The sequence below is a fragment of the Bufo bufo genome, chromosome 3 (assembly GCF_905171765.1).
Source record: "Bufo bufo chromosome 3, aBufBuf1.1, whole genome shotgun sequence".
NCBI classification, from domain to species: domain Eukaryota; kingdom Metazoa; phylum Chordata; class Amphibia; order Anura; family Bufonidae; genus Bufo; species Bufo bufo.
Window position 1 is genome coordinate 157,788,325 of NC_053391.1, and position 14,308 is coordinate 157,802,632.

Sequence of the window (14,308 nt, forward strand, 5' to 3'; positions counted from 1 at the left end):
TAGAAGTAGGAGAAGCAGGCAGAACTTGCAGTGCACAGGAGGCAAAAAGCAGACAAATATCTGGAGCGAGCCATCCATCATGCACGGTCACATCTGGCGCTCCTAAGATGCCGGCAAATGGCTCCGCAGTGTGGGCTTTTTTTAAACTTGTCCGCTGCTGACAATAGTGTTGCCATCTGCAGCCTGTGCTGTCAACGCATAAGTCGCGGTAAGCCCAACACTCACCTAGGGACGACCACCTTAAGAAGGCACCTGGCCTCCCATCACCGAGCCCAATGGGAGCAAGACCGTCAGAATCCACACAGCCACACTCCTGGCGCTCCACATCCTGCCTCTTCTTCTCATATCTCCTTCCATTTGTCCTCCACTCCACCTTCCACCGTGCCGTTGTCGCGTTCATCTGGCAAAATGAAGGCATCCGTGGCCCAAATGTTCGAACGTAGAAAGTTGATGATGCCGGATAACCTCCTTGCCCAATAACAGACCGCCAGCATGTCGGAACTGCTAGCCCGTCAACTACTGCCATATAAATTGGTGAACTCAGAGGCCTTTAGAAAATTTTGAAATATTTATCCCAGAAGGGCATCCCAGAGCTATATGGTCATGTTCAGCGGCAAGTGAATGTATCTTTGGCACACAGTGGCGGTGCCAAGATACAGTGCTGCCCATAATTATTCATACCCCTGACAAATTTTGACTTAAAGTTACTTTTATTCAACCAGCAAGTTTGCTCATATTTAAATAAAAGCTGAGAAATGTTTTTTTTTCCACAATAATGCCTCTTGTACATAGTCTTGTTATCTTTTGGGAGACACCTATGTCATTTCCCGTGAAAAAGTTACTTTTATTCAACCAGCAAGTAATTTTAAGTCAAAATTTGCCAGGGGTATGAATAATTATGGGCAGCACTGTACATCTGACCACAGACACGTGGTCTAGCAAACACGGGCAGGGAAGGTACATAACGTTTACTGCCCACTGGGTGAACCTTCTGACGGCTGTCAAGCATGCAACCCGTGGCACCCGTGTGGATTTGGTGATACCGCCACAGATTGCATGCAGGCCTGCCTCTTCTTCTCCTCCTCCTACTCCATCCTCAGTCTCCTCCTCGGCTGACTTCTCCTTTTCCACTGCTACCGCCTCGTCCGCTGCACCCCCCCAGCTCCCCAGAACCTTCTCTACATGCCAGGTGAGACATTGCCATGCTGTGCTGCGGCTGTTGTGCCTGGAAGACAAAAGCCACATCGGTCCTGCACTCCTTTCAGCTCTGCAGTCACAAGCCGATCAGTGGCTAACCCCGCTCAAATTGACAGTTGGTAAAGTGGTGTGCGACAACGGTGCTGAGCGCTCTGATACAGGGCAAAATGACACACGTGCCGTGCATGGCACACATCCTGAACTTATTCGTGCAGCGATTCGTTGCCAATTAACCCGGGGTCCAGGATGTCTTGCGGCAGGCAAGGAAAATCTCTGGTCATTTTAGAAGATCTTACACGGCCATGGCTCACCTTGCTGACTTTCAGCGGCGACACCACTTGCCTGTCAGATGTCTGATTTGTGACTGCCCGACGCGCTGGAACTCCACCTTGTATATGCGTGATAGGCTGCTCCAGCAGAAACATGCCATTAACGACTACCTGTACGAACTCTGCGGCAGGACAGGTTCTGGGTAGCTTTTTTTTTTTTTCACCGTGCCAGTGGCTGCTCATGCACGACGCATGCAGACTTCTGCGGCCATTTGATGAGATCACCAAACTGGTCAGCCGCAGCCAGGGCACCATCAGTGACATCGTACCTTACGCCTTCTTTCTGGAGCGTGCATTGCGTTGTGTCATTGATCAAGCCGTCGAGGAGCAGGAAGATGAGGAAGTCCCAATGCTGAATGAATTCCCAGGGGGGGGCTACTCCATCTGAGATAAGTCAGCAGGAGTCTGAAGAAGAGTAAGAGGAGGATGGTGCCTGGGGGGAGAAGGAGGAGCAATAAGAGCAGGCTTTAAACTTTTCTAGGATCCCTGCTGTTGTCCGTGGATGGGGGGAGGAGACCGAGGACGACATTCTCCTGGGCGATGAGCAGGAGCCAGGCCGCTCCACCGCTTCCAATTTAGTGCAAATGGGGGCCTTCATGCTCCAATGTTTGAAGAGGGACCCCCATACAAGGACCAGTACTGGGTGGCAATGTATTTAGACCCCCAGTACAAACACAAAATGGCAGACATGTTACTTACCAGCATCACAGAGGGCTGTCAGAATGCAGCATTTCCAGGCCTTGCTGCGAGAGATGCTGCATTCTGCTGTTGCGGGCGCTGGCAGAGGTATTTCCATCCACAGAGAAAGTTGTGGGTACCAATCCTACCGTGCATGCAAGAAAAGGGCGGTTTGAAGACGTGTTGGTCACTTCGGATATGAGATCATTCTTGCAGCCAACCCATCGACAGCCAGTTCCGGGTTTAGCCTCAGCGAACGCCTAGACCGACAGGTGTCCGACTACATTGGGTTAACGGCTGATGTGGACACTCTGAGAAGCAAGAAACCCCTTGACTACTGGGTGTGCAGGCTTGACCTGTGGCCAGAGCTGGCACAATTTGCCGTGGAACTCTTGGCTTGCCCCTCGTCAAGTCTCCTGCCCGAAAGGACGTTCAACACAGTAGGGGGGATCATGACCGATAAGCGCACTCGCCTAGCTCACGACAGTGTGGACTACCTCACATTTCTAAAAATGAAAGAGGCATGGATCTCAGAGGGATTTAACACCTGTGACCACCACGTTTAAATTAATTTCACCTATTACCATTGGGTGTTTTTCAAGATGGGGGAATTTTGTTAGCAATGTTTTTAATCCAATTTTATTTTTTTAGTTCTTTTAAGCATATGTATTTGACATGTACAGTGCTGCCCATAATTATTCATACCCCTGGCAAACTTTGACTTAAAGATACTTTTATTCAACCAGCAAGTAATTTTTTCACGGGAAATGACATAGGTGTCTCCCAAAATATAATAAGACTATGTACAAGAGGCATTATTGTGGAAAAAAAAACATTTCTCAGCTTTTATTTAAATATGAGCAAACTTGCTGGTTGAATAAAAGTAACTTTAAGTCAAAATTTGCCTGGGGTATGAATAATTATGGGCAGCACTGAATTTGTACTGACCTGCAGTAAAATTGATATCCAATGACCGTCTAATATAACTTCAGCCACATAATCACTTGATGTTTTCTGTCTGATGAATGCATAATGTTTGGGGCCGGTACTCCACTGGCCTGCAGTAAAATTGATATACATGTACAATAACCGTCTAATATACCTGCAGCCACATAATAACTTGATCTTCTCTGTACAGTGAATGCATAATTTATGGGGCCTGGAATCTAACTGGCAAACAGTAAAATTGTTATACGGTGACCGCCTAATGTAACTCCAGCCACATAATCAGTTGATGTTTTTCCTGTCTGGTGAATGCCTAATGTTTGGGGACTGTACTCCACTGGTCCACAGTAAAATTGTTATCCAATGACCGTCTAATATAGCTCCAGCCACATAATCATTTGTTCTTTTCTGTACGGTGAATAAATAATTTTTGGGGCCTGTAGTCCACTGGCCTGCAGTAAAATTGATATCCAATGACCGTCTAATATACCTCTAGCTACATAATCACTTGTTCTTTTCTGTACGGTGAATTAATAATTTTTGGGGCCTGTAGTCTACTGGCCTGCAGTAAAAGTGATAGACATTGATGGTCTAATATACTCCAGCCACATAATCACTTGATGTTTTCTGTCCGGAGAATGCCTAATGTTTGGGGCTTGTACTCTCGTGGCCTAAAATAATTTTTCTAGGCTCCAGCAGGGCACATATTTGAGAGTTTCCTTTTTAAGATGCATAAATATGGCCCTTATTAAAATACATATTTTTTGTGGGAATTTTTGCCATTGATCCCCCTCTGGTATGTCACTGTCCATGTTGTGGGATGATTTGTGCACTTCTAGTAAGTATTTGGTTGCTGCAAATATGACCTGAAGGTTTTTCAGGTTCGCCTGCATTAAAGTCAACGGGGCCCGCCCCTAACTTGCGGTTCGCGAGCATTTGATCGCTTTTGCGTTCGCGAATCGTCCCGGCCAATGTTCGTCCATCACTACTTACCACCTCCATTTGCTCACAATAGACCAGCCGCTGCCATCTAGCTTGAAGATCTGCCACGAAATCTTGCGCAGCCCGAGATTATGTTGTCACGCTGGCCAGCGTGATGATGTCATTCATCACCACGCTTGGGCTTTTGGTTAAGATCTTCAATCAAGATGCAGGTGGCCGGCCGGTCGCGAGCAAATAGAGAAGGTAAGTATGTTTTTTTTTTTTTACTTTTTATACTATTTCAGGTTAAATCAATTTGCTACCACGAAGCACGAGGAAATTCAGCTTCACTGCAAATTTAATTTATCCTGAGATACAGATCAAATTCCACTTCATTGGATTCAATTTACTCAACTCTAATAATAACAATACTAGAGATGAGCAAATTAGTCAAAAATTAAGTAGTGGGTGCAATTAAAGGGAGCTGCACAATCGTCATTGTCCCCCTCAGATGCCGCGGTCATACATGATTGCAGCATTTGATATAAATATCAGTGTAAAATACTGTACTTACCAGATCTATTTGCTCATGATTAGTTTTGATCAAGCACCAAAGTGCTTGTGTGCTCGAGGGTGATGCTTGGGTGTTCTACTGAGCACCCGAGCACATTGGAAGTCAATGAGAGAACCCCAGGCACCTCCTGCTCTGAAGAAGGGAGGGTGTCGGGACTCTAGTTTGGCTTAGGAGTTCCTGCTCTGACTCCATATATAGCTATGTCCATATATGGAGTCAGTGCTTGGAGACACCCCAGTGTATTTAAATCTAATTTAGCCTACATTTTAGAAAAGTTCCTGCCAGGATTCTAACTCACAACCTTCTGTATTAGAGGCAAGACACTGAACCACTCAGCTATAATAGCAGCATAGCCAGTTACATAAAATAAATAAATAAATAAATAAAATAAAAATATAGGATACTTCTACTGTACTTACAGTAGAAGTCTCATTTTATTTTATTTTTTTGTGACTGGCTATGCAGCTATATAAAGTTGCAAGAAAAAATATGTAAACCCTTTGGAATGATATGGATTTCTGCACAAATTGGTCATAAAATGTGATCTGATCTTCATCTAAGTCACAACAATAGACAATCACAGTCTTGATAAACTTGGGAATTCATTTTTCCTTCAATGATAGTAATCCGTGCAAGCCCTGACGCAGCAAAGCAGCCCCAAACCATGATGCCCCCACCACCATACTTCACAGTTGGGATGAGGTTTTGATGTTGGTGTGCTGTGCCTCTTTCTCCACACATAGTATTGTGTGTTTCTTCCAAACAACTCAACTTTGGTTTCATCTGTCCACAGAATATTTTGCCAGTACTGCTGTGGAACATCCAGGTGCTCTTGTGCAAACTGTAAACATTTTTTTGGACAGCAGTGGCTTCCTCTGTGGTATGCTCCTATGAAATTCATTCTTGTTTAGTGTTTTACGTATCGTATATTCGCTAACAGGGATGTTAGCATACGCCAGAGACGTTTTTAAGTCTTTAGCTGACACTCTAGGATTCTTCTTCACCTCATTGAGCAGTCTGTGCTGTGCTCTTGCAGTCATCTTTACAGGACGGCCACTCCTAGGGAGAGTAGCAGCAGTGCTGAACTTTCAGCATTTATAGACAATTTGACTTACCGTGGACTGATGAACAACAAGGCTTTTGGAGATACTTTAATAACCCTTTCCAGCTTTATGCAAGTCAACAATTCTTAATCGTAGGTCTTCTGAGAGCTCTTTTGTGCAAGGCATTATTCACATCAGGCAATGCTTCTTTTGAAAAGCAAACCCAGAACTGGTGTGTGTTTTTTTTTATAGAGCAGGGCAGCTGTAACCAACACCTCCAATCTCATCTCATGGATTGGACTCTAGTTAGCTGACACCTCACTCCAATTAGCTCTTGGAGATGTCATTAGTCTAGGGGTTCACATACTTTTTCCACCTGCACTGTGAATGTTTACATGGTGTGTTCAATAAAAACATTGTAACATTTACTTCTTTGTGTGTTATTAGTTTAAGCAGACTGTGATTGTCTATTGTTGTGACTTAGATGAAGATCAGATCACATTTTATGACCAATTTGTGCAGAAATCCATATCATTCCAAAGGGTTCACATACTTTTTTTACAACTGTATATGTTTTTAGCTATAATATATTGACACATTATATATTTAGAATATATAATATATTAATATATGTAAATATATTATGGCTAAAACCTCAGTAGTGGTTTCATATATATATATATATAAGTAAAGAAAAGAAGCAGCACTCAAGAAAGTAAGCGGGTGAAAAAAATCCTCCTTATCAGACCTGTGACCAAGGTCCAAGTTGTAGATACAAGGCAAAAAAATGAAGGCAGCAATCCAAATAGTGAAGAAAGTGGAAGGTTTATTCACCCAACCAGCAGCAACGTTTCAGCTCTCTCTATGGAGCCTTTGTCCAGCTGAGTAACATGTGCATGATAACATACATAAGTAGTGGCAGTGATTAACATGATTGCAAATCCAATCAAAATGTCATAGAAACAAATAAGATAAATATAAAAAATACAATCATATGAATAGTACAATTCATCCATACACCTAGTGTCAATATGATGGGACATAAGTGAATATATAAAAATACATAATATAATTCATATTGTGTGAAATATATCCAAATCTTACATAATTGGTAATCATTACAGCAGTGAACAGGTGTGTAAATAAAATAGAATCGATTAAAAACCTTTGAATGGATCAATGCTGGCTGAAACGACAGACTGGTCAAATTTGGGGGACAGACTGGTCAAATCTGATATTGGTACATCTAGGCATGTGAGACCTATTTTGGGTCCACTAGGAAGGGCTGTTACCCATGTTTCAATTGTATTAACTGCAAGTTAATGCTGAGAGGTGATACATTTCTCCATCCAATCTCAGGACAGAGCGTTAAAATTAGACAGTACTTAACATGCGACTCGTCGTATGTTGTCTACTTGATAATCTGCCCCTGCAATCTTTTATATATTGGGGAGACCACCTGGGACGTAAAAACTCGCCTTAACCAACACAGTTATTCTATTCGAAAACAAAAAATGGATCTCCCTGTGTCAAAACATTTTGTTGAGGCCAAGCACACACAAAATGATTTGAGATTCAGAATTCTGGAACAAATAACCCCCTCCAGACGAGGAGGTGACCGCATTAAACTCCTAAAAAAACGTGAACTGTATTGGATCTACACTTTAGGTAGGCACCCTGAAACCTCAGGGTCTAAACGGGGAATTCAGGGTTGTCTAAGTGCTGATTATGTATATTCTTTCTTTCATTTGGATTGCGTATATGGAAAATAACATGTGCTATATATTAATTGAATTTTCCCTTATCTTCTTTGTCCTATATAGGAAAATACCATGACTTCATATTATGAATGGACATATATGGTGAAGACTGAAGGAACTGTGTCGGCAATCCCTATATACAACTTTGTACTATTCTGTGATGCTGAGCAGTCCAGTGACCGTCCCTGTCTGTCTTGTGTGGCCCTGGCTCCTATTTTTGGGTCTTGGGTCACATTACACAGACGGTCAGACAGTCCTGTTTTCTCTCTTAATGAATTTTCTTGTATACATTTTTATTCTCATATGATTACCGATGCATTGGATCCGTGCGCTCTTTCTGGCCAGTGTGATTTATTCATACTTTGGATTTGTCACTACAGGGCTATTATGAGCGTCATGGTGCGGATGTGCTGATACATCTGGACGACGGGGTGGAGTCGGTATGAATGCCACGCCCCCCTGTCGATACGGATACCTTGACGGTGACCGGCATTGAACCGCCGGCCCCCGACTCATGGACCGGCTTTTCTGCTATAACACTGCGGTATATGCTCCACAATTTAGTGATGTTCTAAACCGGATGGGTGACAGTGCCGTGTTGCGCATGCGCCCTAATGCGATGTTACCACAGTGGCCATCTTTGTTATGGTCTATAATGACACTCAGCTCTTGTACAAGTCTCGCGATAACAGATAGTGTGGCGCATGCGCCGTTGTTGTTTCCGGACGCCAGCAGTCTCCACCATGTCGTTTCAGCCAGCATTGATCCATTCAAAGGTTTTTAATCGATTCTATTTTATTTACACACCTGTTCACTGCTGTAATGATTACCAATTATGTAAGATTTGGATATATTTCACACAATATGAATTATATTATGTATTTTTATATATTCACTTATGTCCCATCATATTGACACTAGGTGTATGGATGAATTGTACTATTCATATGATTGTATTTTTTATATTTATCTTATTTGTTTCTATGACATTTTGATTGGATTTGCAATCATGTTAATCACTGCCACTACTTATGTATGTTATCATGCACATGTTACTCAGCTGGACAAAGGCTCCATAGAGAGAGCTGAAACGTTGCTGCTGGTTGGGTGAATAAACCTTCCACTTTCTTCACTATTTGGAGTGCTGCCTTAATTTTTTTGCCTTATATATATATATATATATATATATATATATATTTTAGTAATTACACATTTATTTTGTGCCATCCATTTTTTACAATTACTAAAAAATTATAAAATATATAAATCTAATTTAACCTCCATTTCTGAAAAAGTTTGTGACAGGATTTGAACTCACAGCTGTATAGGTCTCAGTAGAAGTACAGTACAGTAGAAGTCTCATATTTTATTTTTGATTTTTTAAAGTAACTTACTATGGTTATAGCTAAGTGGTTAAGTGCCTCGCCTCCAATACAAAAGGTTGTGAGTTCCCGGCAGAAACTTTAATGAAATACAGGCTAAATTAGATTTAAATACACATATATGGACATAGCTATATATGGAGTCAGAGCAGGGACTCCTAAGCTGCGGACTCATACTGAGGGATTCCCTCACTGTACAGCAATCTTCTGCATAGAAATATAAGCTAAATTAGATTTTAATACACTGACTCGAGCATCGCATCGTGTTCGGTCGAAATCCGCGATGTGCCGAGCATAGCGATGCTCGAGCCGAACTGGTGTTCGGCCGAGCATGCTTGCTCAACACTACTCATGAAGGGCCAGCTGCTGCCATCTTGCTGGAACATCTGGTGCAAGATCTTACGCGGCACATGATGAAGTCATCAAGCCGGCCGGCATTGTGATGTCATATGTCACTATGCATTGGATTTTATGCAAGATTTTCAAGCAAGATGGTGGCGGCCAGCCCTTCGAAGTACGAGGAAATTCAGCTTGCTGCAAATCGAATTTATCCTGAAATTCGGATCGAAGTCCACAAAGTTGACTTTGATTCACTTAACGCTAAACAATACATTAGTAAGTGCCTTGTATTAACTTTCTCTACATAATAAATGTTATTTTCTGAAACAACAGCTTTAATGTATAATATTATCATCTCTAAGATATGTTAACAGACTTACCTTACAGCCTGTGGTAAGAAGTGCCAGCACATATATGTGACTTTAGAGAAATACATCGCCATGTAATAGAGTGTCTTAGGACTGGACTTTACCAAGTACATGGTGGAAACATCGGTATTGGAATAATAACCTTAAAAAAAAAAAAAATATCATCCTTTTCACAGTACTACATCTTAACATTTGGGGAAATTAATCATTTAATGTCAGTTTTTCAGGAGTCTAAATTACTATAATTTGCACCAAATTTATGAAATATCACACACAATTTTTTGCATCTTTCTCTCTTAAGATGTTACTGTACTTTCTATACAACCTCTATTCTGGAGTAAGATTGCAACATTTTTTAGGCTTTTTGATAAATTACAGTTGCAGTTGATAAATCTGGCAAAAGCCGGGTTTACATCACTTTTTTTCCATTGTTCTGCTCTGTTAGACAAGTAAAACAACATAAAAAATTTGAAGTACCAGATAGGGCACATAACTAACCCGTACGGAGCTAAAAAGACTTCATTGACTACAGTGGAGTCCATTCAGTTTCTGTTTGGAATATATATAAATATATATATCTGTGATGGAGGTCCAGAAGAGAGCTTCAAATGCTGATGTGAACTTGTCCTAACCACAACCACTTCCCCACCTATTTTTTAAACTTCAGTGGGTGTTAAAATGAGAAAGGAGGAATTTATCATAGATTGCACTCAAATAATTCAAATAGTCGCAAAATAGGACTTTTGGAATCAAACTTTTTGTGACTTTGCATTTTTACACCCTTACCTCTAGTTCTCCCTCAGTACTCCGGGGGAGAAGCTGGCATAGCATTTCTAGACAAAAGTGTATGGTTTAAAGATGTGCCAAATTTTAAATTTGCCACCCGCTCGCTAGCCCAGCAGGCACCATAGCTGCTGTGTTTCTGTTGTTTCGAACAGCAGATGTCCAGGGCTAATGTCTACAATCAGTCATAAGACTGATCACAGACATTTAACCCCTCAGATGCCATGGTCAAACGTGATCCTGGCATCTGACCAGTGAAAATAGCCCAGAACCTGCTTTGTGTATTCCAATACAGGCCTGCAGGTGGCAACATTGTATTGGAATACACTGAATGCTGTGTTCTGTGATGGATAAATAAGTCATCTAGGATGACTTAAAGAAAGAAAAAAAAAGTTTTAAAAAATATTTTTAAAAAATTTCAAATCACCCCCTTTCCCCAAAATAAAAAAACTAATTAATAAAAAAAAAACATAAATCAGTGTGTCCAGAAACACTAGTACTATTAAAATATTTATCCCATACAGTGAATAGCATAGTGGAAAAAAAAATCTAAATAACCTAGTCACCATTTTTTTCACTTTACCTCCCCCCCAAAAAATTGACAAAAAAATGGCCAAAATGGTCCCAATAATAAGTAAAGATCACCCCCCAAAAATTGAGCCTTCACACAGCTCTATAGTAGTGTTGATCGTGAATATTCTAATTGTAAATTTTTATCGCAAATTTTTCGCAATCAAGAAAATAATGACTGGAGATCACGAATTCTCAAATTCGCTAATATATGTTGAATATTCGCAAAATATTTGCGAAATATCGAGAATTTGGATATTGCACCTGCCGCTCATCACTGCTCTAAAGACATAAATATTAAAAAGTTGCAGGAGTTAGAATATGGAAATAAAAATAAAGAGATTTTATACGGTGTGGTATTGTACTATCCCAAAAAAGTTTTACAGCATAGGAAACACTGTAGGGACAAAACCCATAAAAATAGCATTTTTTTTCCTATTCCAATCCATTTGGAATTTTTTTCTAGCTCCCCACTACATTATATGCAATTTTAAATGAAATAAACTAGTTTTCATCTGCAGAACCTGAAAAGGAGTACACAATGTAGTCACAGGCTTCTTAGTGAATTTGGCACACCTTCTGGCAAGCAAGAAAATCAATTCTATGCTACCCATGATCTGGTGTAAATTTGCACTCTAAGTCAGTCTCTGCTTTTTTGCCCCCTCTGGATTTATACCAGTCTGGTTTGAAGGTGTTTGGGAGCAGCACTTACATGCAAGAAGACAAACAACACGAGTGTGTGAGTGTTCGCGTGTTTTATTTCAAGTGTGTGTTTATATTAAGTGTGTGACTTTAGATTCCATGAGGGAGATTCAGTGAGAACCTGCTAAATTATTTGTGAGCATTGCTGAGTAGCTGGGCCTGACTTTATTGTACTCTATACCAAGTCAGAGCAGTGTAGTATAGTTTATACACTGTAACTTGCTTTTGCTACCAGGTTTATTACATAGCAGCTAAGAGTATACTGTGATTTCATTTTTTCTTTTTTTTTTCATCTTTCTCCAGTGTGTTACACAGGTGAGTAATTAGGGTGTGGCTGTCTAATTAGGAGAAGTTAAATAGCCAGTCTTGAGGGCAGCTCAGCCCTTTGAATCCAGAGGGGGGACAAAACTGTCTGGTTTGAAGTTGTTTGGGAGCAGCACCTATACAAGGGAGACAAACAACGCCAGTTTGTGAGCTGTGGCATGTTTGATTTCCAGTGTGTGTGTTTTTATTATGTGTGTGACTTTAGATTAAGTTAGTTGAGATTCAGGGACTTTAGGAGGGTACTACAGCATGTTAGTTGCCGTTTTCTTTCATAATACCTATTAGTATGTCTTCCATTATTGATAAAGCAGTCCAGTGCACATCTTGTCAAATGTATGCAGCCCTAAACAGCCATTTGAGTGTGCAATTCCTTGTTCAAAATGTGAGCAAATTGCTTGTTTGGAATCACACATCGTGTATCTAAACAAGCAAGTTTGGACACTGAGAAACGCTGGCTATTTGGGTGGTAGCATGGAGTCTCGGGAAAGTGAGGTAGGTAGCTGGATAACCGTTAGAAAGCAGGGAAGAGTGCCAGGGAGCCTAGCCCTGATCTGACACACCCCGAGAAATTTGCAAGGTTGGCAGATGAGAGGGACGTTAGTTCAGGGAGAGCACTGCTGCAGCCAGACACTTCCCCTGCCACTCAGGGGAATGTTAGCTCAAGTAAGCAGGGGACCAGGAGAGCAGGGCAGGCCAGACAGGTGCTGGTAGTGGGAGACTTAATTATTAGGGGTACAGATACAGCAATCTGACACAAAGACCGGGATTGTCGAATGGTGTGTTGTCTTCCTGGTGTCACGGTGCGGTCTAGGAGGCGGGCACGTCCAGAGCGCGCACGCATCATCAGCGCGTCCAGCGTCGCCAGCGCTCCTTATAATACTATGCACGCCCCCCGCGCGTCTATGCGCACTCATGAGAATGGTTTTAGGGTTAAGCTCCGAGCTGATCGCTCGGGTGTGGAGTCATGTGACGCTGGCCACGTCACATGACCCCTCTGGCTCCCTATTTAACCAGGCAGTCTGCTGGCCACAGATTGCCTGTTATTTAGGTTCCACCTGAGACTTTGTCTTTCCTGGCGTACTTACCTCCGGCTGAATTCCTGACGATCCTCTGCCTGCTCCTTGTGTACTTTGCTGCTCTCCTGGTATTCTGACCCCGGCTTCCTCCTGACTCCTTTGGTACTTCACGACTCTCCTGGTATTTATGACCCCGGCTTCTCCTGACTATTCTCTGCTTGCTCCATTTGTACTTCTTAGCTTTCCTGGTATAGACTCGGTCTGTTAGCATTCTGTTGTTTGTCTGGTCTGTCCTCCCTGCACTTATTCCAAGCTAGGGATTGCCTTCCAGTTGTCCCCTGTCATTAGGACTCGCGAGGCAAGTAGGCAGGGCCAGGGGTGAGGGTGGAGCGCAGTGGTCACTTCCCTCCCCCCTGTGTGTGTGTGTGTACGCGACCGTTACACCTGGTGAGTAAGTTCGATATATGGTATCACAAATCAGGTTGAAAGATTACTGGGAGGGGCTGGCGAAGATCTAGCAGTCATGGTCCATATTGGAACCAATGACAAAGTTAGGCTACTTTCACACTGGCGTTTCTGGGTCCGCTTGTGAGATTATTTCAGGTCTCTCACAAGCAGCTTGCAGCGTTTTGGTGTCCACCTGACGATTCGGAGCCAAACGGATCCGTCCTGACTTACTATGTAAGTCAATGGGGACGGATCCGTTTTCACTGACACAATATGGTGCAATTGAAAACGGATCCATCCCCCATTTACTTTCAATGTAAGTCAAGACGGATCCGTTTTGACTTAGACTTTTTTTTTTTATGAATAATGCAAACGGATCCGTTATGAACGGATACAAGCGTTTGCATTATCGGTGTGGATCAATCTGTGCAGATATAAGACGGATCCGCACCGAACGCAGGTGTGAAAAGTAAACTTAGAGGTAGGTGGAGCATCCTTAAAAATGATTTTAGAGATTTAGGTCACAAGCTCAGAGCAAGGACCTAAGTTATTGTTTTCAGAAATACTACCTATACCATGAGTCACACAGGAAAGGCAGCGGAAGATTAGGGAGGTTAACAAGTGGCTCAAGAACTGAGGTAGGAAGGGAGAGGTTTGGGTTCGTGGAGAACTGGTCTGACTTCTCTTTCGGCTACAGGCTCTATCGTAGGGATGGGCTGCACCTCAATGGGGAAGGTGCAGCAGTTTTAGGGGAGAAGATGGCTAGAAGATTGGAGGAGTGTTTAAACTGGGGGGGGGGGGGTTAATTACATTATAGGAGGGGAAGATAGTGCAGATAGAGACCTGTGGCGAGGTAATGAACCTGAGGGAGGAGTGGAAAGAGGGACTAGAACAGTTCATAAGGAAAAGTGTAGGATTAAAAATATACAA

The 14,308-nt window shown here is 42.2% G+C and overlaps 1 protein-coding gene across 1 annotated transcript in view; it reads right to left on the reverse strand.

Moving 5' to 3' along the window:
• The window catches only part of LOC120993678 (acetylserotonin O-methyltransferase-like), a 350,706-nt gene that overhangs the window by 245,433 nt on the left and 90,965 nt on the right, over nucleotides 1–14,308 (reverse strand). Inside the window, exon 3 of the mRNA XM_040422157.1 lies at nucleotides 9,549–9,678. Within this exon, the coding sequence (XP_040278091.1) occupies nucleotides 9,549–9,678 (130 nt within the window). The remainder of the gene's footprint in view (nucleotides 1–9,548; nucleotides 9,679–14,308) is intronic.